General features: G+C 48.5%; 1 protein-coding gene across 2 annotated transcripts; it reads right to left on the bottom strand.

Annotated features, from left to right (window-relative positions):
• Positions 1–1,222: 1,222 nt before the first annotated feature.
• On the bottom strand, positions 1,223–12,316 carry LOC139012644 (boLa class II histocompatibility antigen, DQB*0101 beta chain-like). 2 transcript variants are annotated; one of them, XM_070418809.1, is made up of 5 exons: positions 12,139–12,316; positions 10,567–10,836; positions 4,416–4,697; positions 3,907–4,017; positions 1,223–2,843 (listed from the first exon to the last, which is right to left on the bottom strand). In XM_070418809.1, the coding sequence occupies exons 1-5, from the start codon at positions 12,245–12,247 to the stop codon at positions 2,830–2,832; spliced, it is 786 nt and encodes a 261-aa protein (XP_070274910.1). In that variant the 5' UTR covers positions 12,248–12,316; the 3' UTR covers positions 1,223–2,829. The 2 variants fall into 2 exon arrangements, with proteins under 2 accessions (XP_070274910.1, XP_070274911.1); XM_070418810.1 differs by lacking the exon at positions 1,223–2,843 and adding an exon at positions 2,854–3,458.
• Between the last annotated feature and the right edge of the window lie 14,031 nt (positions 12,317–26,347).

Here is a 26,347-nt window from a genome sequence, read left to right as displayed (position 1 = left end):
TACACAAAATTCGTGCAAGGGGGGGGTCACCTCAGCCCAGCCTACACCCTCTCTAATCTGGGGCCTAAACTGGCAGTTGGACATTCCTCTCACAATCTGGGACCACTGGCTCCTAACTGCTCACCTGCCTGCCTGCCTGATCGCCCCTAACTGCCCCCCCCCCCCGCTGGCCTGGTCACCCCAAACTGCCCCCTTGCCAGCCTAGTTGCCCCTTACTGCCCCCCCCCCCCACCAGTTTGGTCTCCCCTTACTGCCCTACCTGCCTACCTGGTCACCCCAACTGCCCCCCACCGCCAGTCTGGTCACCTCTAAATGCCCCCCCTGCCGGCCTGGTTGCCCCTCACCCCTTCCCTGCACCGGCCTGGTCGCCCCCAAATGCCGCCCCTGCGGGCCTGGTCACCCCACGCAGCCTGCTGCTCAGTCGTTTGGTCAACCCTCACTAACCCGCCTGCTGGCCTGGTTGCCCCACGCAGCCTGCTTCCTGGTTGTTTGGTTGCCCCTCACCCCCCTGCTGGCCTAGTCACCCCACACAGCCTGTTCAGTTTCGATGGTTGCTTAGGCTTTTATATATATAGACTAGTGTCCCAGTGCACGGATTCGTGCACACTGAAAGGAAATTAATTAGAATATTTTACAATCGCTATTTGCCCTTTCTCTATAATAGAAGTGTCAACCAAATTCACGATCAACAATGACAGATTGAAACACACATGTGAGGTTGGTGCCAGCAAGAGCTTTATATGTATCGCGCATGCAGGAGTCAACTTAGCCTTTTATAGATATAAATAAACTTGCTTAATTAGACCTGCTTTCTGATTTAGCTAAACTTTTTCCAGCCCAGTGAAGCACACGAACTTCTTTTTCAGGTAATTATCAGCAACACAGCAGTAAATATCAACACAAAGCAGATTATTATTATATCTCACACAGAGAGAACAAGGGGTAAGATATTTAACTGTAGCAGTGTTTGACTATATTCTGCGCAGTGAGAAAACCTGAAGTGATTTTCTTTTTCTTTATTTTATTTTATTTTATTATTTTATTGCTTAAAGTATTACAAAGAGGATTACATATGTCTCCTTTTTTTCCCTGCCCTTGACAATCCCCTGGCCTCCCCTACCCCCCAGTGTCTTATGTCCATTGGTTATGCTTATATGCATGCATACAAGTCCTTTGGTTGATCTCTTAACCCCCTCCCTCCTGCCCCCCAACCCTCCCCGGCCTTCCCACTGCAGTTTGACAATCTGTTTGAGGCAGCTCTGCCTCTGTATCTATTATTGTTCATAAGTTTATAATGGTCTTTATTATCCATGAATGAGTGAGATCATGTGGTATTTTTCCTGAAGTGATTTTCAAGGTTCACCATTTCTTACTTCTTTTCAGTCAGGTCAAATCTAAATCTAAATCTCCATTTTTCTGGCTAATAAAAAGAAAATAGGATTCTACCAAGTCTCTATCTACCTACTCGAGGACTTCTGTGAGGATCAAATGAAATGATGCTTGGAAAAACGCTTCACAGATATTTGGTTGAACTGTAAAATGTTTGCACCTGGCTATAAAGTAAATCAGATTCCTGGGCTGAAGAAACTGCAAGGAGGCTAGTCGTTAGGGAGAGGAATCCGGGCATAGCTGTGTGATGTCATTACCTGGTGCCCACAGTGACTGTTTCAGGCTGGACTGGGCTGTGGGCCACATTTGCACCATGGGTTCTTGACAGTGTTGGCTGCAATTTGGTGGGGTGTCGCTCCAGGCTGGTGGCAGGGCCTGTGTCCCACTTGGAAGAAGCCAAATGTTGGATTGTTGTCGCCAGGTCCATGGTGGCATTTATTTTTAAACTATAGGCCTAGTGCACAAAATTAGTGCACAGGTAGGGTCCTTACGCCTGGCCAGCAATCAGGGCCAATCGGATCCTTCTGGATGCTGGCTGGGGCCTTCTTTCATTCTGTGCCATCCCCTGGTAGTCAGTGCACATCATAGCGAGCAACCAAACTCCTGGTTTCCTGGTCAAACTCCTAAGAGATTTTGTCTCTTCTGAAGTCAACTTGACCCCAGGTAACATGAACAAAGTAAATTTATGTTGGATTTCTATCATTTAAAACCAAAAATAGTACTTTTATTGCTTATTATACTTTCTCAAAAATAAAAATTGATCTTGGCCAATGTGACTTGCCAGGATGTATCTGAAACCTCAGTGACCAGAGGTCACTGTATCAGAATGCAACAATTCCACATGCTTACTTACAGAATTCTCCCCAAACTGGAAGAGAGGCAGCAGTTCTAAGGCCACTGCACTCAACATCAATACTAAAGAATCATGAAGGATGTGATGATTGAAATTATTTTCTGTCCCCTCTTCCCACCCTTGTGTGGCACCCCAAGATGGTTCTAGTCTCCTTTCAAGGCAAAACCCCTCCATCTGATCCCAGGCTGGCTGAGTCACCTCAAAATATGTTGCTTTCATTCTGGAGTGGCTTCCTACCTCTGCTCATTTAAGGAGGTTCAGGATACAGATAACTCAAAATACATTTAGTTATGATAAAAAAGCTCTGTAGGTAGGTAATTGAGTTCAACATGCTTTTCTTGAACAGTCTGTGGGGAGAGAATAGAAATAGAAAAACACTTTGGCAGGAATAGGGAGAGACTCTGAAGTCAGTGCAGGAGGCACCATCCTTGGGGTGAGGGTCACACAAGGTGACGTGAGGACTGTCAGGGTGACTGTAGGGCTTGATCTCAGAGATGGACAGGTTAACAGGCAACTGGAACTCTGGGCAAAGATCGGCACCCATCTCAGAGGAGAGAAAACCAAGTACAATGATATACCTTCAGGAGTCAGTGCAGGAGCCCTGTAAAAGAGAGTGATCAGCACTCGGCATTCTGGGGGGTATGCCCCTTTCCACTCCTCTTGGGGTCCCTGAACCATCAGTTAAAGATGAGGTCCGGGAAATATCACCATCACCTCCCACAATATCTGTGCAAAGGTGAAATCAGCTAAAGAGGACAAGCACTTCAGCTCCACGCAGATGTGTGAAAGGTGAGTGAGCAGATGTTATCCTGTGGAATATGAAGAAAGACCTCACTCTTTTTAGTAAATTATGGTAACTCACCTTCCTTCCACCACTAGTAGTCACTTATAAAGGCCCATAGGCGGGAAGTGGCGCCAAGTGGACATCATCCCCGTGTCTACCACCCCAGACATGGCTCTGGCTCCACATTTCACAGAAAGATCCACCAAAGTTAAACCCTGGTTCTGGATAACAAGCCAGAGCTTCCTTCAGAATCTGGGCGAACTTCTCCCCTAACCCTTGATCCCATGACAGGGAATAGGCCATGAACCATGAACTTTGTGACTCACCTTGCGCCCCCCGCCCCGTCTTTTTCTTGTCCTCACACCACCACCCCCATGAAATCAGAGCAGAGACAGTACTTGAGGCAGAGGCCCATCAGATCCTACAAAAAGACTTTACACAGAGAAAGGTCACATTTAACAGCCAGTCCCTCTCCTACCCACAGAAAATGAAATAAGCAATTTAATTGGAAATCTATTTCCTCCCTACCCTTGGCCACAAGGCCTTACCCCCTAAGCTACAATCCCCCAAATGAGTGGACCTGTCACTAGAAGGAAGGGAAGCCAACGCCCTGATCTTAAAGAAGCAGCTTCTGGAAAGGGGCCAGCGAGACAGTGATGAGCTCTCAGCCCCAGGACACTCGCCACAGTCATACTTGTGGCAGGGCTGCCTTTCAACCAGTAAAATCCAGTGCAAAGCCTGGCCCAGCTGTCTGTCTCCTCCCACCACCAGCCCGGCTGCCTGCCTTCCAGATCAGGAGGAGAGTTACACCTACAAACAGAAGCTCCCTCAACAGAGGGCCCCGGGCACAGCCCACCTTCTCATTTCCCCAGTTACTTACCCTTCTGTTTCCTGTGACGGATGACAAGGCCCAGGCCCAGGAAGATCAGCCCCAGCACGAAGGCCCCGACGCCGCTCAGCATCTTGCTCTGGGCAGATCCAGACTGCGCCCCTGGGGAGCAGAGCCTGGGTGTCAGCTTCTGTCCCAAACCCACAGGGACCCTTTGGAAGCCACCACCCCTGGGACAAGACCAGCCAGTAAACCCTTGGACACTGTGGGTGGTGACAGGGAAGAAGTGGATCCTGCTCCTTCACATACATCCTTAACCTTGGATCCTAAGCCCCGTCACCAGCCGCCATAGTCATGGTGTAGAGTGACCTCCCTAGTGTCTGGAAAGACAATGCTATCAGGAATCTTCGGATGCCCCTGCTTCAGAATGAGGAGGCCTAGTGTCCTGTGACGTCCACTCAAAAGTGACATCAGGGGCAGGGATGCAATGGAACAGACAGGGGCCGCTGTTTGCCCTCTGTCTGTGGGGCCCAGGGTGCAGGAAAGAAACTGCCCCTTACGCCACTCCACTGAGATGGGGCTCTGGAGGCTGGGGTGCTCCACGCGGCAGGTGTAGACGTCTCCTCGCTGGGGGGTCATTTCCAGCATCACCAGGACCTGGTAGGTCCAGTCCCCGTTCCTAATCAGGGGGGTGGACACGATGCCGGCTGTCTCCTCCTGGTTGTTCCGGAACCACCGGACTTTGATGTGGGCTGGATAGAAATCTGTCACTGAGCAGACCAGCATGTTGTGGTGGGTTAGGGCCTCTGTCTTGGCTGGGGAGATGGTCACTGTAGGCTCCACTGGGAGGGGAGGGGTGACAGAGAGGAAAAGACGGAGTGAGATGTGGGGCACAGGCAAGTCTCCCCACGGGGAGGGTCCTCCCTGAACCAGCGGGAACGATCCCTGGATTCCGAGTCCAGGATGAGGACCCGAGCTGGGCCACTTGATTAGCTTGAGTTAACAGTTAACTTTTCAGTCTCAAGAGCTAACAGCAATCATTTTATGGGAGAAATTCTGTTAACAATTAATAAAAATGAAGCCCTTTAAATGTTTAAATTGCTAGGTTATAGAGGCCACTATTCACAATGTTTTTAAATAAAGATGAAAAGCCTGGACTTCTTTTCCCTCCACCTGTTAATGGTGACCCTGGGGATCAGCTCTAGGGACTCACACCAGGGCGGTGACCCTGTTTCCTGTTGGTCCTGCAGCTCCTCACAGTGGAGAAAATACATCAGTTTGAGTCTCCGGGGCATGAGCCCACCAACACTGGTCACGGTTCCATGAACAGTAACATGGACTGAGAATTAGGAACGTTACAGACAGTTCTATGTCCAACAGAGCAGGACAGCAGTGAGCATCACATCCCTCCTCCGAAGCAATGCTCTCAAACTGGCTCTTCCCTACCATTCTCAACGGGAAACACGAACAGGATTTAAGGGCAGGAGCACTTCTCACATGTCATCCATCAACAAAGCCCCTTCTCAGCTTTTAGCCTAACCTAGCCCAGATGCCATTCTGTGGCAAACTCCCATTAAGTTGTAAATCCTATCTAATAATAGAGAAACGTGGTAATTAGCCTTACCTCCACTACCCTTCCCATTGGCTAATCAGGGTGATATGCAAATTAACTGCCGACCAAAATGGCGGCTGGCAGCCAGGCAGCTTGAAGCTAACAGGAGGCTTGCTTGCTTCAGTGACGGAGGACTCCAACGTTCCCCGCCTACTGCTGCCGGCCTCTGAGCTTGCAGTTTGAAACATTGTTACAAATATAGAAGCTAAACAAAACCCCAGAAACCTGCTTTCAGCCAGCCAGGATCTCAGAGCTGGAGTTGAAACAGTGTTACGATTATAGAACCCAAACAAACCAGATACCTGCTTTCAGCAGCTGAGGTCTCAGAGCTGGAGCCAAGCCTCAGAGCTAAAGCTGGCCCAGAATTTAAAAAAAAAGAAAAAAAGGACAGGTTGGGAGCTTCAGTCATCCGCCAGACTGAAAACGGCCCTCAGCCCCTCACCCAGACTGGCCAGGCACCCCAATGGGAACCCCCACGCTGAAGGGGGTGTGACCAGCTGCAAACAGCCATCATCCCCTCATCCAGGCTGGCCAGGCACCCCAGTGGGGACCCCCACCCTGATCCAGGACACCCTTCAGGGCAAACCAGCCGGCCCCCACCCGTGCACCAGGCCTCTATCCTATATAGTAAGAAGGTAATATGCCTCCCAGCACTGGGATCAGCGGAGCCATGAGGCCTCCGGCACCGGGATCAGCTTGACAGGGGGCAGCGCCCAAACCCCCTGATTGCCCTGCAGCTCTGTGTGTGACAGGGTGCGGTGCCCCAACTCTCCCCCCCCCCCAAAGGGCCCTGCTCTGTGTGTAATGGGGTAGAGCCATAACCTCCCCATCGGCCCTGCCCTGAGTGTGAACAGTGGCGGCACCCCAACCCCCTGATTGGCCCTGTTCTGTGGGTGATAGAAAGTGGTGCCCCAACCCTCCCCCCCCACGGGCCCTGCTCTGTGTGTGACAGGGGGCGGTGCCCCAACTCCCCTATCGGCCCTACTCTGTACATGACAGGGGGGAGCTCCTCAACCCCCTGATTGGCCCTGCTCTGTGTGTGACAGGGGGGAGCTCCCCAACCCCCTGATTGACCCTGCTCTGTGCGTGACAGGGTATGGAGCCCCAACCCCCCTGATGGGCCCTGCTCTGTGAGTGACAGGGGGCAGCGCCCCAACCCCCTGATCAGCCCTGCTCTGTGCATGACAGGGGGTGGCGCCACAACCTCCCCATCGACCCTGCCTTGAGTGTTATAGGGGGCGGTGCCCCAACCCCCCAATCGGCCCTACCCTGAGCGTGACTAGGGGTGGCATCACAACCTCCTGATCCGCCCGCTCTGTGCATGACAGGGGGTGGTGCCCCAACTCCCCAGTCGGCCCTGCTCTGAGCCCAAACAGGGGCTGCACCTAGGGATTGGGCCTGCCCTTTCCACCCAGGAGCAGGCCTAAGCCAGTAGGTTGTTATCTCCCGAGGGGTCCCAGACTGTGAGAGGGCACAGGCCGGGCTGAGGCACACCCCCTCCCCCCTGAGTGCACAAATTTTTGTGCACCAGGCCTCTAGTTATTAAATAATAAACCTCATGTCCACATCACCTATGCCACCTATGTTTTAGTCATTTACTGATTCATTTATTCATTCATTCAACAAATATAAATTCCACAAGCACTAGACATAGAAAGATAAACAACAGACCATGGCCCCTGCCCTTATAGACCTTGCAATCTAGTAACAGAAACAAAAAATAAATGTTATTTCAAAAGTTTGTAATTTTTTGAAGGAAAAGAAAGGGAAGCCTGAAAACAAGTGATACTACAGAAATTACGTTTGCCCATGTTTTGAGTCCTTTATCTTCTCAAATTGCTACTCATGATCAAATACAATACACCTCTCCCTACCTATATACATATCTTCTCCTTTACCTCTTTAGCCATTTTACTGAATCTCCCTTAGTCCCACAGTGTGAAACTGTACTAAATATTCCAACCTACCCATCTCTATCCCCTTACTATTAAGAAGTACTTCCTTGTTCTGAAATCAGATGTTATTACCAGACGGTAGAAAATACCCTGAGAACCTTGCAGAGGTGGCCTGGGTTGATGAGAATGTGAAGTGAACATGTAAGTAAGTGGGCCTAGCTCAGGTCAGCAGGAGTCTCAATGCACCCTTCATAAGGCACTCCTGAGCCATCGCCTGGAAGGAATCACATTTTCAGCTTAGAGATTGACTCTTGTCTGGTTCTCCTTCCTGGGAACTGAAATCATGGTCAGCTAGCTGGATTTAAAAAACCTGTCAGCTTAGATTGAGATTAAAAATAGAGGTCACAAGTTCAAGAGAAAAATTTTAGAATAATTATTATGAAAAAGACCTGAAATTGCAAAAATATAAGTACTTGGTGGCATTAGGATGTGGGGCAGAAGGTGAGAGAGTGTAAAATCAGCTAAGATTTATCTGAACATGTACAGATAACACTGGTGCCAGAACAGGGATTCATCAGTGAATTTTCAATTTCCTGAAATTATCATTTTGTCCCACCAACATTGAAAATTGGCACAAACATGGGTAGCCTGGCCAGTGTGCCTTAGTGGTTCATCATTGACCCATGAACCAAGAAGTAACCTGTTCAATTCCCAGTCAGGGCACATGCCCGGGTTGTGGGCTCAATACCCAGTTGGGGACATGCAGGAGGCAGCCAATGATTCTCTCTCATTATCCTCTTTCTAAAAATCAATGAAAACATTTTTTAATTGATTTCAGAGAGGAATGAAGAGAGAGAACAAGATAAAAACATCAATGATGAGAGAGAATCATTGATCATCTGCCTCCTGCATGCCCACAGCCTGGGCATGTGCCCTGACCAGGAACTGAACCTCAACCTCCTGGTTCATAGGTTGATACTCAACCACTGAGCCACGCCATCCAGGCCAATGAAAACATTTTTTAAAAAGAAAATAGGCAAGAAGAGACTCATTTGCTGCTTCTGGTCATAACTGCTTTAATGAGACTGTGCTTCCATTATATACATGTAGTATACACATGCAATACAGAACACAATGACTTCTGTGTATCTGGGGGAGGCCTCAGGACCTCGTGAATAACTGTAGGTAATTACTTAGTATTTGTTATGTAAAAATATTAGCATATTAAAGTGGTCATGCTAACTCCTAACACACAAGTAGTTGTGAAATTAAATAGCATAATATAGATGGTGTTTGGTAAGGTAATTGTCAAGAAATAAACACTCATTAAATGGTTAAAATTAACATTCAAAATATCTACCCCTGGAGCTCATGATGATTCTGTGTGTGGGGATGCAGCCTGGCACAGCCACTGGAGAAAGCAATATGGACTTACCTCAAAAGAAATTAAAAATGGAACTGCCTTATGACCCAGCAATTCCACTTCTGGGGATATATCTGTAGAAACCTGAAACACTAATTCAAAAAAATATATGCATCCCTATGTTCATTGCAGCATTATTTACAATAGCCAAGATTAGGCAGCAGTCCAAATGCCCTTTGGTAAATGAGTGGATAAAAAAACTGTGGTACTTCTATACATTGGAATGGCTGTTAAAAAGAAGGAACTCTTAATTTTTGAGACAATGGATGGACCTGAAGAATATTATGCTAAGTGAAATAAGCCAGTCGGAGAAAGACATATGATCTCACTTATATGTGGAATCTAATGAACAAAATAAACTAACAAGAAAAATAGAAAGAGAACAAATTGATAGCTGTCAGATGGGAGGAGGGTTGAGGGGCTGGGTGAAAAAGGTGAAGGATTAAGCAAAAAACAAAAAACAAAACAAAAAAAACTCATAGACACAGATAACAGAAGGGTCATTACCAGGGGGAAAAGGGGTTGAGGAGGAAGGAGATGATGATAAAGGGGAAATAAATGGTGATGGAAGGAGCCTTGACTTGTGGTGGTAAACACACAATACAATATACAGATGGTGCATCGTAGAATTGTACACCTGAAACCTATATAATTTTATTAACCAAAGTCACCGAAACAAAATTCAATTAAAAATATCTACCCGTGAAATGGATTCTGGGGAGACGGGAGACAGGGAGAGAGAAGATAGGCAGATAAATGAGACCCTGAAACAATATTTATTCAATAATTCAATAGCATTAATTTATTTTCTTCAAAACTTCAGTTCTATCGCGCCATTTGTTGAGCTTTCTAAGAAATTAAAATTCTGCCTTTCACCATTAAAGTGTCGTTTTGCTTTTTAGCAAACACTTTTTTCTCAGACTTTGCCTTCACAAATTCTGAATTATTAAGACCCCCAAGTCAATAAGAGTTTACTGCATTAAGCAAAATAGCACAAATAATAAAGTCAGTTTTAAGGCTCTACTTGCCCTTCTGTTTTCTATTGAGCCTCAGTGGTGGCAGCTGAGAATGTACTCATTAGTCTCAGAAAGGCTGAGTGAGCTCACTGGCCAGGGAATGTGTAGGCAGAGGCCCAGAAACGTACCTGACAGTCGCTGCTAAAAGAGGTGCAGGACTAGTGACAGACATGTAGGAAACAGAATTCAGGCCCAGGAGTCAAAACACTTGGTCACGACTGTGATATAGCGCACCTGTGCACATGTGCACAGGGCCCTGGAGCCGCCCACCCCACCAGGTGGTTAAACTGGAGGCAGGCCTGCTAGGGGCTCACAGCAGCGCGGGGACACGGGCCACAGGGACACCAGGCACAGGGACATGAGGCACGGGGCAGCTCCCGCAAAGTGAGGGACAGGAGGCAAACACACCTGAGCAGGAGTGGGTGGGGGGTCGGCTGGGGGTACTGAATGGGTGGAAAGAGGAACAGGCCTTGCGGGCTCTCAGGGACTTGGCGGGCAGCGGGGTCTGTGCAGGTGCCGCCTCCTGGTGCCGCCCCCACCCCCACCCCCCGTCCAGTCCCTGGTCCCCCTGGGTCCCGATCCAGGACCCTGTCCTAGGTCCCCTTCCATCCCCCTCAGCCCCCCTTAGGTCCCCCCTTGGTCCTGCAGCCACCGTCTCGCCTTCGGTCTTCCCTCCTCTCCCCAACAAAGCCCAGCTGTGGTTGCAGAGCCGCCCCTCCCACGTGGAGAGACTTCCGGGCTGAGGGGGTGTGAGCGGGCACTCACCTCGCCTCTGGAGGGTCGCGGGGGCCTCAAGCTGGTAGTTGTACCTGCACAGCGTGTCCACATAGGCCCGCTCCCGCTCCAGGAGGTCCTTCTGGCCATTCCAGTACTCGGCCTCCGGCCGCCCCAGCGGGGTCAGCGCGCGGAACTCCCCCACGTCGCTGTCATAGCGCACGTACTCCTCCAGGTTGTAGAGGTGTCTGACCACCAGCCGCACGCGCTGCGTCCCGTTGGTGAAGTAGCAGAGGGCCTTAAACTGGAGCACAAAGTCCCCTGCGGGAGCCGCCCATCAGGTCTCAGGCCCTGGCCAGAGCGGCTGTTGTGCCTGGGGACAGGCTTGCAGCCCACCAGACCCAGCCTCGGCCCCACCCTGCACCCCGGCCCAACCCTCAGGAGGCTCCGCCTCCCCCTCCTCGCCCCTGCCAAGGCCATAGAAACTGCCCGCCTAGAGGGAGGGGACAGAGTCTCCTGGACCCCCTGGGCCTGGATCCCGCCTGAGCCTGACACCAGCTGGGCCCACAGTCTGAGATCTCACATCCAGGCCCAGCCTCAGAGCGGTCAGGACGCCCTCCCCTGAGGTCACATTTCCCACTGAATCCAGAACCTCAGAGACCAGTGACCACAGGCCAGAGAGTCTGGGAGCAATGACAGAAAGCCCTGAACCCAGCGTCCTGGCCCCACAGGCTCACACTCGCCCCTCCTCCCACTCAGTCTGGCACAGACCTTCCCCCCAACAGTGCTGTCCCAGGGACCCACCCCCGAGCCCAGAAAGGGAGCTCATCGTGGAAAGGGCACAGGCTTCCGAGTTAGATCAGCTCCATCCCAGGGGGACTGTGCCAACGGCCAGCTCCGGCGGTGCCAGCTCCGGCAGTTGCTCAGAGCACCCATAGCATAAAGGCAATTGTGTAGGAAGACCAGGACACCTACACCAGGGGTGGTAGGAAGCCTGACAGAGTTTACAGGGAGACGGAATTCTGTCTGAAATAAATGGCTTCTCAGCATGTCATCCCCTCTTCACTTTCCCTTTCTCCTCAGTCCCCTCCACCATCAACTCAAGGCGCAATCCCACCCACTCACTGTGTGACCCCAAGTCCCTGGGAGGAAGCTGAGCCCCTGCCTGTGGCACCAGGTGAGCTGCCCGGATGCCAGGGTTTGCTGTGAGCCCTCCGCTCAGACTCAGGGATGGGGAGCCCTTTCCCCCAAATCTGACACCACAGACCTGCCTCACACAGTTCCCCAACCAGAGCCCTTTAGTCTTTAATCAGACAAGGTTTGGGGTACAAGTCCTGCTGTCTCCTCTTTGGAAACATTCTATCTTCAAAAATAACCATTTTCCTGTCACTGGCAGTGGCCAGTCTCCTCCCCCCGCATTGTGTCATCCCCAGGCTGGAGCCCCTGAGATGGCCATGTCCTCACCTTGTCACCAGAAGGCAGACATGAGAACATAGCAGCTCCCTTTCCCAAAGAGGAAATGCTGATCACAGACTATTCTCAGGTCATAGCCCCCCATGCCCCAGACAAGGGTCCCTCAGAGCCCATCCCAGGCTGGCGGTGGGGCAGCTGCCCTGCACTCACGTGGAGAGTCTCCGCCCTCAGCCACTGGGACACTCAGCACCACCAGCCACACCATCACAGCTGCTGTCCAGGGGCCTCTGGGGGGCCACAGAGTCGGCTTCCCAGACATAATGGAGAACAAAGTAAGAAGTAAAGGGAGTGAGCCCGGCTCTACCTGATGGCTGATGTAGCCACTTCAGAAAATAGAAACCTGTGAGAGTGGCCACTCAAGGTCGGACTGGAGAGACCAAGGAAAGGAACCAATCAGCACTGGAGCTGGCCCACCTCATCTGTCTCCGGGCAGATGCTTCCTATGAAGGTTCTTCAGCCAGTGCCTGGAACCCAGCCTTCATCGAATTGCTCTGGATGAACATATGAAGACTTTCTCTCAGTTATAGAAGGTGAATGCCTTGGGAATTAAAGAACCAAGAGAGAAAAGTGATTCAAGAGTGGACAACTTTGTGATATTCAGTTAAAACCTATTATCCTTACACATGAGATTTTTAGGAGGGGAAATAAGTGGGGATCATGTATCAGGGAGAGAAAATCATTGTCACAAAGATGCTCCCTTCTATTATCTAAAACACTCCAGGAGCCTGAAGCCCTGGTGGGAAGAGCAGAGCCGTGAGAGGAATGGTTTTGAGCTGCAGCTCTAGCTCAAATGCGCTTTATGAGACAAGTTACTCAACCTCTTTTAGCCTCAGGCTTCTCTTGGAAAATATGGATCATGTTTCATGCATTTTACATCTGAACATTCATACACACATACTTACCAACCACACAGCCCAGGAATATGACTGCTTTAACAGTGCAGTGTTCCGCTCTGCTGCATGTGTAGCTGTTGGGAATATCACACACAAAATGACACAAGCCCTGCTGGCAAGTGAGTCTTTCTTATGAGAGAATCTACTACATTTGTGCTCTTTGAATGAAAGTATTTGAAAGTTAAGTTGATTTTTCTTTTTCTTGTTTGTTTGTTTGTTCGTTTGATGCAGCCTATTGCAAGCTCTTAAAACTCTCCATGTGAGGTTTTCTCAGCCTGCCACTGGGGCCGGCCACAAGAGCTGGGGTTTAATAGCCGTGAGAGTATCTGAAAGCTAAGGAGAGGTGAGAACATCCCTCACTTCTCCAATGGAATATTCTGAAGTGGGTTCTACATTGAAGTTGACTTTTCTCTTCTAAGCTCTTCGGCTGCTTCAGTCCTCCCTGGTCCATTTGATGTCACAAAGGCACAACCACAAACATTCATATCAACAGGACACAGGCACCTGTAGCTCCAGGCCAGAGAGCAAAGACGTGGAGAAGCACCCTGGGGCCTGCACCGTGTGACTGAGGAAGCAGGTGTTCACACTCACAGCTCATGCTGTGCGGCCCCTGAGCATCAAACCCACAGGCAGAACTACTGATGGGGTTTTTAATAAATGTGTTATTCCTCAGGCTCCTCTTGCCCATGACTAGGGGTAATACTGAATGGTTATAGAGCAATTAAGACAATGCCTGGCAAACATTAATAAACAAGATAAGTCTCTCTCCTACATTTTAGGTTCTCCTTTTAAATTTGAGGACAGGATCTGAATGCAGAATATAAGCAGTTTACCAGGTACAAGAAGCAGGGAGGAGGCAACAATAAGGAGTCGTGTTAGGGGCATGTGGAGGCCGTGAGCTGGTTCTGATTTCTCTGTTGGGTGCATCTCTCTGGAGCCCCTGAGCCAAGGGATCAGCCCTGGGCTCCGACCAGCAGTGGTGGGTCAGGGTCAGGGTCACTCCAGAGTCAGGGTGGAAGCATAGGGGAGGAACTTCCAACTCAGACCTGGAATGGGGCTGGGGACAAGGAAGAATAGGCAGAGAGGGAACTTGAAGGCCTCAGTGCCCTAAGCCCCCACCTCAGGGTCCCTCAGAATCAGCAGAGGCCTCTGACCCATCATCTGCCTCCAGTCGTAGGGGAGAAATTCCATCAGTTCTGCTCTGGGCTGTGCACTTGGTTCTGTTCTAGACCATGCACTCGGTAGTGCCCTGGGCTGTGCACTCGGTTCTGTTCTGGGCCGTGCACTCAGTTCTGTTCTGGGCTGTACACGAGGTTCTGCTCTGGGCAGTGCACTCGGTTCTGCTCTGGGCTGTGTACTTGGTTCTGCTCTGGGCCATACACTTGGTTCTTTTCTGGAATGTGCTATCAGTTCTGATCTGGGCCGTGCACTCGGATCTGTTCTGGGTTGTGTGGCCAGTTCTGTTCTGGGCCATGCAGCTGGTTCTGCTCTGGGCCATGCATTCGGTTCTGCTCTGAGCTGTGTGGTCCATTTGTTCTGGGTTGTGCACTTGGTTCTGCTCTGCGCCATGCAATCAGCTCCTCTCTGGGCCATGCATTCAGTCCTGCCCTGGACCATGTACTTGGTTCTGTCCTGGGCCGTGCACTCGGTTCTGCTCTGGGCTGTGCATTCGGCTCTGATCTGGGCCGTGCATTCGGCTCTGATCTGGGCCATGCACCTGGTTCAGTTCTGGGCTGTGTACTCCATTCTGCTCTGGGCTGTGCAGTGGAGGCTGTGTCAGACCTGGGGATTCCTGGGCCTCACAGGCCTCTTAGCACAGACTTCTCTACTAGCAACAGGGTCGTCAGCTTAGACTCCTTTTTCTGATTGGCTAAAATCTCATCTGAAAGGTCTGGTTTGAATTTCTGCCAGCTGCTTCCCTGACCCAGTCAGCATTCTCTACATTTTCTGGATTTTTCTGCACTGTCCCCATCCTGGCTACATTACTCAGGGCAGCCGCTGCTGGCCTGGCTTGGTCTGGGAGGAAGCTAACATCCCGATTCCAGCACCTCAACTGAACCACCTGGCAGGGCGTGGGTAGATGTTGCGATGAAGAAGCAGCTGTTAATATGAGTCCAAGTTATGGTAGGAAGACTCCCCAGGGACGTCCTCTGTTCCCTCTGGTGGAAGCTTAAGCTTGGGGACTCCTTCCCGGTGGAAATTCAGGGAGAACCCACCTTCCCTGGAATCCTTGGAATCTGCACTGGTCAGTGGGGTTCACCACAAACATAGTAACTATCTGTCACCAGAAGCACCATCCAGGACCCATTCTGCATTCACTGCAGGAACCAAGAAACATAGTTCATTTTCAAGGGTCTGTGGCCTCCTTAATGCCAGCAGTAATATAGAAATACTGTCCCCAGAATACTATTTCCTTTTAATAAAAATTCATCAAGCATTTATTCCTAAACTAGAGGCCCAGTGCATGAAATTAGTGCATGGGTAGGGTCCCTAGGCCTGGCCTGCAATCAAGGCCAATCAGATTCCCCACCTCCCCGTCTCTTCCTTCCCTCGCTCCCTCAGCACCACCCCCTCGTGGTCTGTGCACGTCATAGCGAGCGATCAGACTCTCGTTCTCTTGGTGGAACTCCCAAGAAGACACTTTGCATATTAGCCCTCTATGTATAAAGATCTTTCTAAATCTTATGGAGCTACTCACATATGACCCCTTATGAACCCTTAGTTAACCAGTTATAAGCATTTCCCATGACACATATAAAGTAGGTCCTTTCTCCACACAACCTATCTCTTTAAAATCACATTTTAGAGAATCTGAAGAGTCAAATTAGTAGCAGAGTGACCATGGATAAAACTTTCACCATGAAAGACTCAGGTTTCCCTCATCTGTAGGTGGAACACACACCTCACAGGACAGTCATGAGAGCAGACATACCTGTAAGAGTCCCCATGATCCGTGCTGAGCCACATGCACGTTAGTTTGGACGTAATGTATGAGTTCATCTTTGTTGACATCACTAACAAAGACAGAGAAGTCTTCTTGTTATTTCTCATCTCTGTTCACATGTTGGAATTTCTATGATTTTTAATCCCTGCTACTTACCCAATCATTACAGAGAGAAAGGTGGGGGGAGCACATTAGATGCATTTGACCATGAACCCCCTGCCTTTCCCTCTGAAGTGCCAGCACAGAACTGCCATTTAATCACAACTTCAGCTCTCAGAGCCTGGTCCTCCTCTCAGTGGGCTCACAAATGGGGAAACCTGAGTACAAAACACAGAGTCACACACAAATCGATGAGAGAAGAACAAAGTGAGTGCAGCTTTGTGAGCTACATGGCCTAGGAGGACAGACTTCACCAATCTTCACTGGATTTAGAGGAAGAGGGATTGGCCTCTCCTCACTGTAGCTGCTGCCACACGTCTAAGAGGCCTGTCCTGGCTGCAGGCTGAGTGCCCTGCACACCCCACCCATGGTCAGGGTCCACGCAGCTCAGCTCCAACCCTTCTATGCAGTCTTGTTTCCTGTAGTTCTGTCCCCCTCCCTGAAATCTAGCAGATCCCAGATGGTGGGTACTGTACAATATTTTTATACCCCTACAGAGTTAAGGTCCTGGGTATCAAGGATGAAAATACAAGGATCCTACCTTCTAGGAGTTCACACGTGGGAGGGGAGACACACATGAGGAAAAATGAAAGACAAAAGTTTGCAGCAGCCACTAAGGGGACTGGCATACACACTGACTAAAGACAGTGTTAAAGGTTCAGGACACAAAACTATAAACTGTAATGGTGGCTATTGGTTCAGTTACTTCCTTTTCTCTTAGAATGGGCTGGCAACATAGGGCCAGAGGATGATGGTTATTTGTGGATTAATTCATGAATACTATTTCAAGATGAGGAGGACAGGGAGTTGACGGTGTAGAGGTCACGGCGGGACTAAGACAAACTTCCAGGTGCCCTTCTCAGAGGAGGTGATGGCTCAGAGACAAAGGGCCTTTCCAGGCAAGAACACTTACTGGGGTTCAGAAGGGGAAGTTCGGCAAGGATTGGGGGTTGGGGAGGGCACTCACATCATGTGGTTTAGTATGATTAGAGGGTGGGATTCAGGTGTACGGGTCTTTGCTAGGTTTGACAACAGCACAATTGAAAGTCACCTGACTTTTCTTCACAGTATGACAAAACAGAGATGATTTAAGTAGAGGAGTGCCATGATGGCTTTTCTGTTCATAAAGCCACATGGAAGCAGTGTGGAGGAGCTGCTAGGTCTCTTTATGTGATGCAAAAGGATCCAGGTGCACTGGAGGACCCAAAACCACCAAAAACCAGTTTACTAAGGAACCAGTTTGCCAATGACCAGTTTGCTAAATTTACTAAAATCATTAATGTACTCAAAACTCATTTCTTTTTTTATATTTTTTAAAATATGTTAAGCCATAGTTGCTGGTTTGGAAATGAATTAAAGGGCTATGAATTACAGCCTTCCCAGTGCCTGGGCCTCCTGCCCCGCCCCCTCCATCCCCCATCCCCATGCTCTCACTCTCGAGGACTCTGTTCCATCTTCTGCCAACAAGCAGTGTAGGTTCCATGAAGCTTTACAGAAAATGCATTAATAAACACAGAATGAAAACTGGACAACTACAATTCACTGATAATTTTAGAAGCTGTTTAAAATGCTTCGAGTGTAAATTGGAATAAATATTTTAAATGGTTAAAATGTTTTGGGACAGTGGTCAGCAAACTCATTAGTCAACAGAGCCAAATATCAATAGTACTTCTTCAAAATAGACTCTCCCAGGCCAAAAATAGACTTCTGCACATGGGCCACGAAGTTTCAATGGCACTATACGTGTGCGCCCACACATGGTATTTGTGGAAGAGCCACACTCAAGGGGCCAAAAAGCCGCATGTGGCTCACATGCCGCAGTTTGCCGACCACGGTTTTGGGAGAACCAAGATGGCGGCATAGGTAAACACCTGTACTTGATGCCTCTCACAACCACATCAAAAATACAACTAAAAGACAAACCAACTATCATCCAGAACTGTGGGAAAGCTGACTGAGTGGAAGCTCCACAACTAGAAGGAAAGAAAAAGTGCATTGAGACTGGTAGGAGGTGGGAGATGCGGAGGCGCACGTGGAATATGCTGGCAACCGGTGCTCTCTTTATTTTTCAATCGGGAGGGAGATACAAGCTCTCGATAGCTCTGAACTCAGTTCTGGGCGAGACTCTGGGGACATGAGGGCGGCTTTCTCTCAGAGGTGCTCACAGGGATCATTGTTCCTGCATGGGGGCGCAGGACGTGGAGACGGGAGGACCTCTCTGGTTTAGGGCTGACTGGCAGCCATTGCTGTTTGCTCAGCCCTGGTGATTCCCTGAGACCACACCCCACCCAATTTACAACCCCATCCAAGCTGCCCACAGCGGCTTTTGCATATGAATGGCCTGTCCTTTCTCAGTCTAAATCCTATCAAACTGCAGCTGGGTCAGAAAGCCCCAAAGCTTCCAAAAGAAGGCCCAAGGCCCAAGGCCCGGCAGCAGCAGCCTGCCTTGCTTCACAGTTGGGCCTTATCTGGGCACTTCCAAACCCCATACAAAGAGGAGGAATATGTAGATCTCTCTGTAGTGCCTGCTAGGTGGCATCAGGCAGTGGCTGACTTTGCACCTCCTTGAGATCCAAGAAGCAGTGTACCCAGTGGTCAGTTTGAGACCATACCAGATTACAACTCTTCACATCCATAAGTGACATACTCAAGGGGCAGACTCAGTGAGCACCAAAGCCCCACTGAAGCAAGTTCTGCCCCATAACAGTGTCTCCAGCACAGCAGTTCTTCCATTGTAGACACAGCTGGAGGTCAATTCCTTTCAGTGATACCTACAACAATCAAGGCTTAACTACAACAAGACTGTGCACAAAGCCCACAAAGAGGTGCACCAAGAGTGTCCACCTCAGGTGATTGGGGAGGCTGAGCCACTGGGACCTATAGGACACCTACCACACAAGGCCATTCTATCAACACAGGATAGCAGCCAAAATGCAGAGACATGTCACAAATGAAAGACATGAAGGAAAGCAAACTACTGGATGTAGAGTTCAAAACCACAGTTATAAGGTTACTCAAGTATCTTTAGAAACCTCCGAGGAACTTAGTGAGACCTTCAAGGATCTTAGTGAGAATGCCAATAAAATGGAAAAAGACCAGTCAGAAATTAAGCATACACTGACTGAAATAAAGAATAATATACAGAGATTCAACAGTAGACTATAGGATCCCAAGAATCAAGTCAAAGATTTGAAATACAAGGAAGCAAAAAAACACCCAACCGGAAGAGCAAAAAGAAAAAAGAATCCAAAAATATGAAGATAGTGTAAGGAACCTCTGGGACAACTTCAAGCGTAACAACATCAGAATTATGGGGGTGCCAGGAGAAGAAAGAGAGCAAGATACTGAAAACCTATTTGAAGAAATAATGACAGAAAACTTCCCCTACCTGGTGAAAGAAATAGACTTATAAGTCCAGGAAGCACAGAGAACCCCAAACAAGAGGAATCCAAAGAGGATCACACCAAACACATCATAATTAAAATGCCAAGGGCAAAAGACAAAGAGAGAATCTTAAAAGCAGCAAGAGAAAAACAGTTAGTTACCTACAAGGGAGTACCCATATGACTGTCAGCTGATTTCTCAACAGAAACTATGCAGGCCAAAAGGGAGTGGCAAGAAATATTCAAAGTGATGAATAGCAAGAACCTACAACCAAGATCACTCTACCCAGCAAAGCTATCATTTAGAATTGAAGGTCAGATAAAGAGCTTCACAGACAAGAAAAAGCTAAAGGAGTTCACCACCACCAAACCAGTATTATATGAAACTAGAGGCCCGATGCATGAAAATTCATGCACTGGAGGGGGTGAGGGGGTCCCTCAACATGGCCTGCCTCCTCTCACAGTCCAGGAGACCTCAGGGGTGGGAGGCGACCCAGCGATCAGGGGAAGGTGATGCCCCATCAAACCTCTGCTGCTGTCACTGCCAGCAGCACAAGCCTTGGCCGGCCCTGGTTACCTGAGCCTCAGGTGGCCCTGGGCAGCTGGGCAGCCACCATCCAAGGCTTCCCAGTGCCTCGGGCTGGCCCTGGGTGTCTGGGGGACTAAGGGGACTGGGCGCCGCCATCTTATGGCTGTGGGCGCTGCCATCTTTCAGGGCATGGCAGTCAATTAACATATTCCCTCCTTATTGACTGTGCATGCTGCCATCTTGTGAGGGAGTGATGGTCAATTAGAATATTCCCTCTTTATTAGATAGGATGCTGAAAGGTATTCTTTAAGAAGAGGAAGAAGAAAAAGGTAAAGATAAAAAAATTATGAACAACAAAGGGACAACAAAAACATATCTATCAAGTGAATCTAAAAATCAAGTGAATAAAAAACCTGATGAACAGAATAAACTGGTGAATATAATAGAATCCGGGGCATAGAAAGGGAACAGACTGAAAATTCTCAGGGGCAAAGGGGTGTGGGGGTTGCTGGAAGAGTTTGGACAAAAATCTTACACCTATGGATGACGACAGTGGAGGGGGTAAGGGCATGGGATGGGGTGAAAACCAGGTGGAAGGGAGCTATGGAGAGAAAAAAGAGGAACATCTATGATAATGTGAACAATAAAGATTTAAAAATATATATGTTTTGGTTGAATTTGGTATATTTTATAAATTTACTATAGGTCCGGTGCACAAACTTCATGCACTCCAGGGTGGGGGGGATGTCCCTCAGCCTTGCCTGTGCTCTCTCACGGTCCGGGAGCCCTCAGGGGATGTCCAACTGATGGCTTAGGCCCACTCCCCGCAGTCAGACATCCTAGGCACTGCTGTGGAGGTGGGAGAGGCTCCAGCCACCATCGCTGTGCTCACCAGCCATGAGCCTGGCTTCTGGCTGAGTGGCGCTCCCCTTGTGGAAGTGCACTGATCACCGGGGGGAAGCTCCTGTGTTGAGCAGGATTGGGCCAAAACAGGGTCTCCCACATTCCCTGAGGGGTCCCATGTGAAGACCCAGGTCCCGCATGGTTCAGGGTTCAGGATCTGGAGAAGGGGCCACATGCAAATGAAAGAGACTAGGCAAGAAATAATAATTTGGAAATTGGGGGACCAAGTGGGAGCCCAATTCAAGGGAAAAGACTTCCACCACTACCCAGGCCTCACCAACCTTTTATTCAATTTTGGATACACATCTGCCTCTTAGTCAGGCAGGTAGATAATTGCAGTAACAGACAGACTATCTTAAAGGTCAGTAAATATTAGAAAGATTTACTCTGAGAATATTTGGTCAGGAAATAGCTTGAGTTCCCATTGTCTGGATGAAACAATCGGTGCACAGCTCTGACCCTTGCCAGGGGCTCAAGGTTCACCAACATTCTGGGATCCTTGTTTACACTTCTCTGATAGTGAAGACAATGGGTGGCTTCCTGCATTCCCGGATTGCGAGAGGGTGCAGGCAAGCCAAGGGACCCCACCAGCACATGATCACTGGGTGAGGGAGGAACGAGGAACGTTGGCCAGCCGAGGAGGGACTGCAGGAGAAGTGCTCCAGTACATGTCCGGCCCATCTGGCTCAGTCCCAATTGGCCATACCTCAGCAGCAAGCTAACCTACCAGACAGAGTGTCTGCCTCCTGGTGGTAAGTGCACGTCCTAGCAAGCGGTTGAGAGGTCTTAGCATATCATTAGCATATTATGTTTTGATTGGCTGAACGGATGACCAGACACTTAGCATATTAGGCTTTTATTATATAGGATAGGATTCTTTGGAGAAATTAGCAAAGTGCCTTTAAAATGCTAAAATTTATAAAATAACACTTTTAAAAGGATTTGATACCAATATAGATATAAACTGAAAAATTTCTAACTGAAATGCTAACATTTTTACTGTTCACTAGACAATTAATAAATGAATTCAATAAAACTATTCCTCAACCAAATTATGGTAAATTGCTAAATTTACTACAGCTGGTCAGTATATCAAACTGATACATGGGCTAAATTGATGTTCTGCCAAATTCACTGACTGACCCATAAGAAACATCCTTGAGAGTGAGCAGGAACCTCCACCACAAGTTGTTTTTATCCAGAACTTGTTTCTGGACCCGACTTCTCAAATATAACAGCCTCCAAAGAAAACCCCAGGCACGTGGGGAACTTGAGAGAAAGAGAAAGGAAATTGGGTTTTGTACCAGGAGCTTTCAAGTGTTGGTTCCATTCTGATCAGTGTGCATGCTCAGTGTCAGACCCCTCCTGGAGTCCTACCCATCCATCGCTCCTCTTACCATGCTCTGCCCCCTTTGACAGTAACTGACCACGCAGGCCTACGGCACCCTCTTTATGCCAGCGGCCCTACAATTTTGATTCAGATGAAGAGGTCTAATGGAACCTGGAAAAAAGGGTCAAGTAGGAGCAACCTGAGATTGACAGGTTGTAGCATTTGACCCTTTGGAGAACGAGGAACACTGCTCACTCAAACATTGGTCTGGACGTCATGCCTGAATGTTCCAACTCTGCCTGCACCCTCACCCCTGCCCCTCTGATCTGCACTGCAGCTCCCCTCTGGACCCTGTGCCTTTCTAATCCCAACACCTCTGTTCCCAGAATCCTTGGTTCCAACCCACTTTCAGAGAAGGGAGAGACACCAGTCTGCATTGTGGAGAGATCCTTCCTTATCATCCAAGGGCAGGAGAGGAGAACTCAGGCTGCCTGCTAAGGGTTTGCTGCCGACTGAGCCTTCTCTCCTGATCCATTTCTTCAGGCTCTTTCTTCCTGTCACTCTCCTCATCCACTCCCCACCTCGGTGGGGTCACTCAGCACTCGCCTACACATGTCACACTTTCTTGCTCACCTCTGGCTTTTTTCTCTCTCATCTCTGTTCCTGTTTTCCTCTGGATTCCTGGGATATTTCCAGAGAACATTCTACCCCCTGCTTCTCCCTGAGGTCACCATGTTTCTTTATCTTTAAAAAAACTGTAAATATCTCTCTATGGATCTTCATAATGTCACTTTCTTCTATTAAGTTCTTATCAGTAAAGAGAGGCTCTAATATTCAACTATATAAAAGATACCATTACCCCACTTAAATTCACACCCAAAGTCATGATTTAAGCACAACCGTGTCATCAGCAATAATATTTGGGTGAGAATGATCTGATATCCTCATATATGAAAACTTAAGCTATTCTGAGCAGCCAGAGACTAAGGCAGGTGTTGTGCTACATCCACCATTACTCTCAGCCCCTCTGATGGTCTCACTTGGAGAGGATAATGAAGCCAGAATGAGCTTACAGTTCTGGATATGGGACCAGGTCCCACAATTGAGGGGCTATTATCTGGCTTGGAGACTGAGGGGAGGCATAGGACAGGAGTTGGCTGAAGGTGCCTGCCCTGCCTTGACTTTTCCAAACAAGTCTGAGCCTCCAGGTGTTTCCTTAGACATGTCCTTGCTTAAAAGATGCATGTGCTTGCTCAAGAATGCTTACCCTGCTGATAGTATCTAATAATTCATTTCAGTTCAAGCTGTTGTGATAATAAAAGCTTAAGGAGGCAGGCAAGCAGAGTTTTGGGGGCTCCTTATGCTATCTAGTCCCTTAGCCTCTGTTTCACAGAACTGTGTGTCAGAGTAATCATTCATCCATCACTCAGGGTCTGCCGGTCAGCCCCAGCAGGAGACAGTCAGCTAAAGTCTCTGGTTTCCACACTGGACCTGGAATGGTGCTCTGAACCACTGAGCACCAGCAAAAGTCACACAATCCATGGTGAGTGCATACCCTCTCAGTGAGTTAGGTCCTTTTGAGAGAAAACAAGCCAAGAAAATATTTAATGCAAAAGATATGCCCAACAGAGTAGACCAAATATATGTATCACATTATGGTTAAATATAAGCTGCATCAACTAGTATTTTAGGGCACATAAACATCTCAAGACACTTTCTTCATTATAATGCAATAGAGCAAAATCTTTTTTGCAGAGTTATTGTAAAAATTAGAAATAATTATCATTATATAAGATTATATAGCATATGTGTTTGGGGGTAGTGAAGATATTAGGTATAATCACAATTACCTTCCAAGAAAAGTGAATGTCCTGGGGTGAGTAGGGGTTGGGAGGATCGGGGGGGTCGGGGGGAGGGAATGGGTAATACTTTTAATACTATCAACATTAAAAAATATATTTTAAAAAGTGAATGTTGGTTGAATTGGCCCCGGTGAGGTCGAGACGGTCCTGGTGAGGTTGAAATAGCCCCGGTGAGGTTGAATTGGACCCGGTGAGGTTGAGACGGCCCCGGTGAGGTTGAGACAGCCCTTGTGAGGCTGGGACAGCCCCTGTGAGGCTGGGATGGCCCCTATGAGACTGAGATGGCCCCTGGGAAGCTGAGAAAAATACCACATGAACTCACTCATTTATGGATAATAAGGACCATTATAGATTGATGAACAAAAATGGATACAGAGGCAGAGCAGCATTGAAAAGACTGTCAAACTATAGTGGAAACCCTGGGAAGTATTGGGGGGGGGTTGGTAGGAGATCAACCGAAGGACTTGAATGCATGCATATGAGAATAACCAATGGACACAAGACACTGGGGGGTGGGCGAAGCTGCGGGAATGTCAAGGTGGGGAAAAAAGGAGACATGTGTAATACTCTGTAATACTTTAAGAAATAAAAAAAAAGTGAATGTTGCTCATAAATGTATAATATACAGTCTATAAAAAGGAATGTAGGCCTTATTTTCAATCTAATTATGGAAGATGAAATGTAAGAGGCATAGAAAAGGAAACAGAAGTGGGGAGGAGAGGGAAAGAAAAGCAAGTAATGAATTGGAAAAAGGCAAGGTACCCTAAGGAGTGGGGTAGTCAGGAACCTAAATGATTTTTGACAAAAACATATAATGTGCAATTTTTATTTTTATTTTTTGCATTTCACCGTGACATGTGAATCCTCCACATAAACCTGAAAAGATGTTTTATGCAACACACTTGTATTTGTGGTAAATCAGGGTGGAGGAGGGAAGAAATTCAAGAGAAAAGAAATATGTTTCATAATCATGTACACAAACAATAGGTAAATTACTCTAATATTAGATGATGTGCTTTGGCCTTCACGTAATAAAAATATCCATTGAGACTAGCTCATAAATAAGGACATTTTTTATATTTTACTAGGGGCGCAGTGCACAAATTCATGCACTTTAAAAGGAACTGTGGAGCGTGAGGCTGCGGAGGGCACAGGGCCCATCCTCTGTGCCCCACCCATTCCCTCCCACTTCGGGCCCTGGTCTCCTGTGTGCCAGCAGCCCTGCTCCTGCCACTGCTCCCATGCACTGATGGCACTGGCCCTGCTCACACCCACTGACAGCGTGGAATGACTGGGGCCAGCACCGGCAGCAGGTGCAAGCAGCAGCTCCACCACCAGCATCGAGTGCAAGCAGGGCTGTCGCTGGCAGTTGGTGTGAGCAGCAGCTGCCTACCCCCATTGCCCCTAAGGAGCAGGGGGAGGTGGAGAAGCCCTGAGGGGCAACCGGGGCCAGCAGCCGCCACTCACACTGCTGATAGCGCTGAGTGATCAGGGTCAACAACATGTGAGAGCGGTGGCTCCAACGCCAGCAGCAGGTATGAGCGGGGCCGGCACCAGCAGCAGGTGCGAGTGCTGGATGGGACCACAGCATGTAGGAGCAAAGAATTTTCAGTAACCACCAGAGGCTCACCCCAATGACAGCAACCGGCACCCCACCTTGGTCTGATACCCCCACTCACCTGACCCACCATCCCGCTGCAGCCGATGCCCACCATGTTCTGCGCTCTGCCACCTGCTGCTGACGCCCACCATGTTCCATGCATACTCCCTGGTGGTCAGCACACGTCATAGTGACTGGTTGATCAGTTGTTCAGTCATTCGATCTATTTGCATATTAGGATTTTATATATAAATAACAGAAATAGGGCAGTCTATGGAATCAATTGATTTAGACTTCATCCATGTCAACATGGATCCAATTATTTCTATCTCCCTGCTCTTCCATCTCCAGCATTGGCTTCATCCTACAGTTGGTTCCCCCTGTGGTTTCAAGGAGTGTACTGGTTGTTTTTAGTTTGCTTAACTAGATCTATTCTCTTGTCCTTATTGGTCCTAATCTGTGCCCTCTGAGCTAAGGATATAGCATCACTTGGTCAGACTTTTCAGCTAGTTTTTAGTTGGGTTAAGCCACTGATGGAGATCAGAAGGTTGGAAGAAGGCAAAGTCATGGTGTTCCTCCTTTATGTCTTCCTGGTTTGCACACAATTGTTCTGGCAGAGGCTGGTCCTACCAAACTAAAGCTCCTGCCAGCTCCCTCTCTCTCTTCAACACTTCCCACTTTTACTCTCTCCAGGAACTTCAAAACCCCTTGGTCTGCTCACACCTTAACACAGCTACACTTCCATAAATGGTTCTG

This window comes from Myotis yumanensis, unplaced genomic scaffold (genome assembly GCF_028538775.1).
Source record: "Myotis yumanensis isolate MYYU_CA2020_CCGP unplaced genomic scaffold, mMyoYum1.0.hap1 SCAF_6, whole genome shotgun sequence".
Taxonomy (NCBI): domain Eukaryota; kingdom Metazoa; phylum Chordata; class Mammalia; order Chiroptera; family Vespertilionidae; genus Myotis; species Myotis yumanensis.
The sequence above is the reverse complement of the archived record's forward strand: the minus strand, read 5'-3'. Positions and strand labels throughout refer to the sequence as shown.

Excerpts from the sequence above, each read along its gene's own strand:
- LOC139012644 (XM_070418809.1), bottom strand. The coding sequence starts at position 12,247 with ATGTCTGGGAAGCCGACTCTGTGGCCCCCCAGAGGCCCCTGGACAGCA. Across the intron at positions 4,698-10,566 it reads CGCGACCCTCCAGAGGCGAG|TGGAGCCTACAGTGACCATC; the intron begins GTGAGTGCCCGC and ends CTCCCCTCCCAG. Across the intron at positions 4,018-4,415 it reads CCCCATCTCAGTGGAGTGGC|GGGCGCAGTCTGGATCTGCC; the intron begins GTAAGGGGCAGT and ends TCTGCTCCCCAG.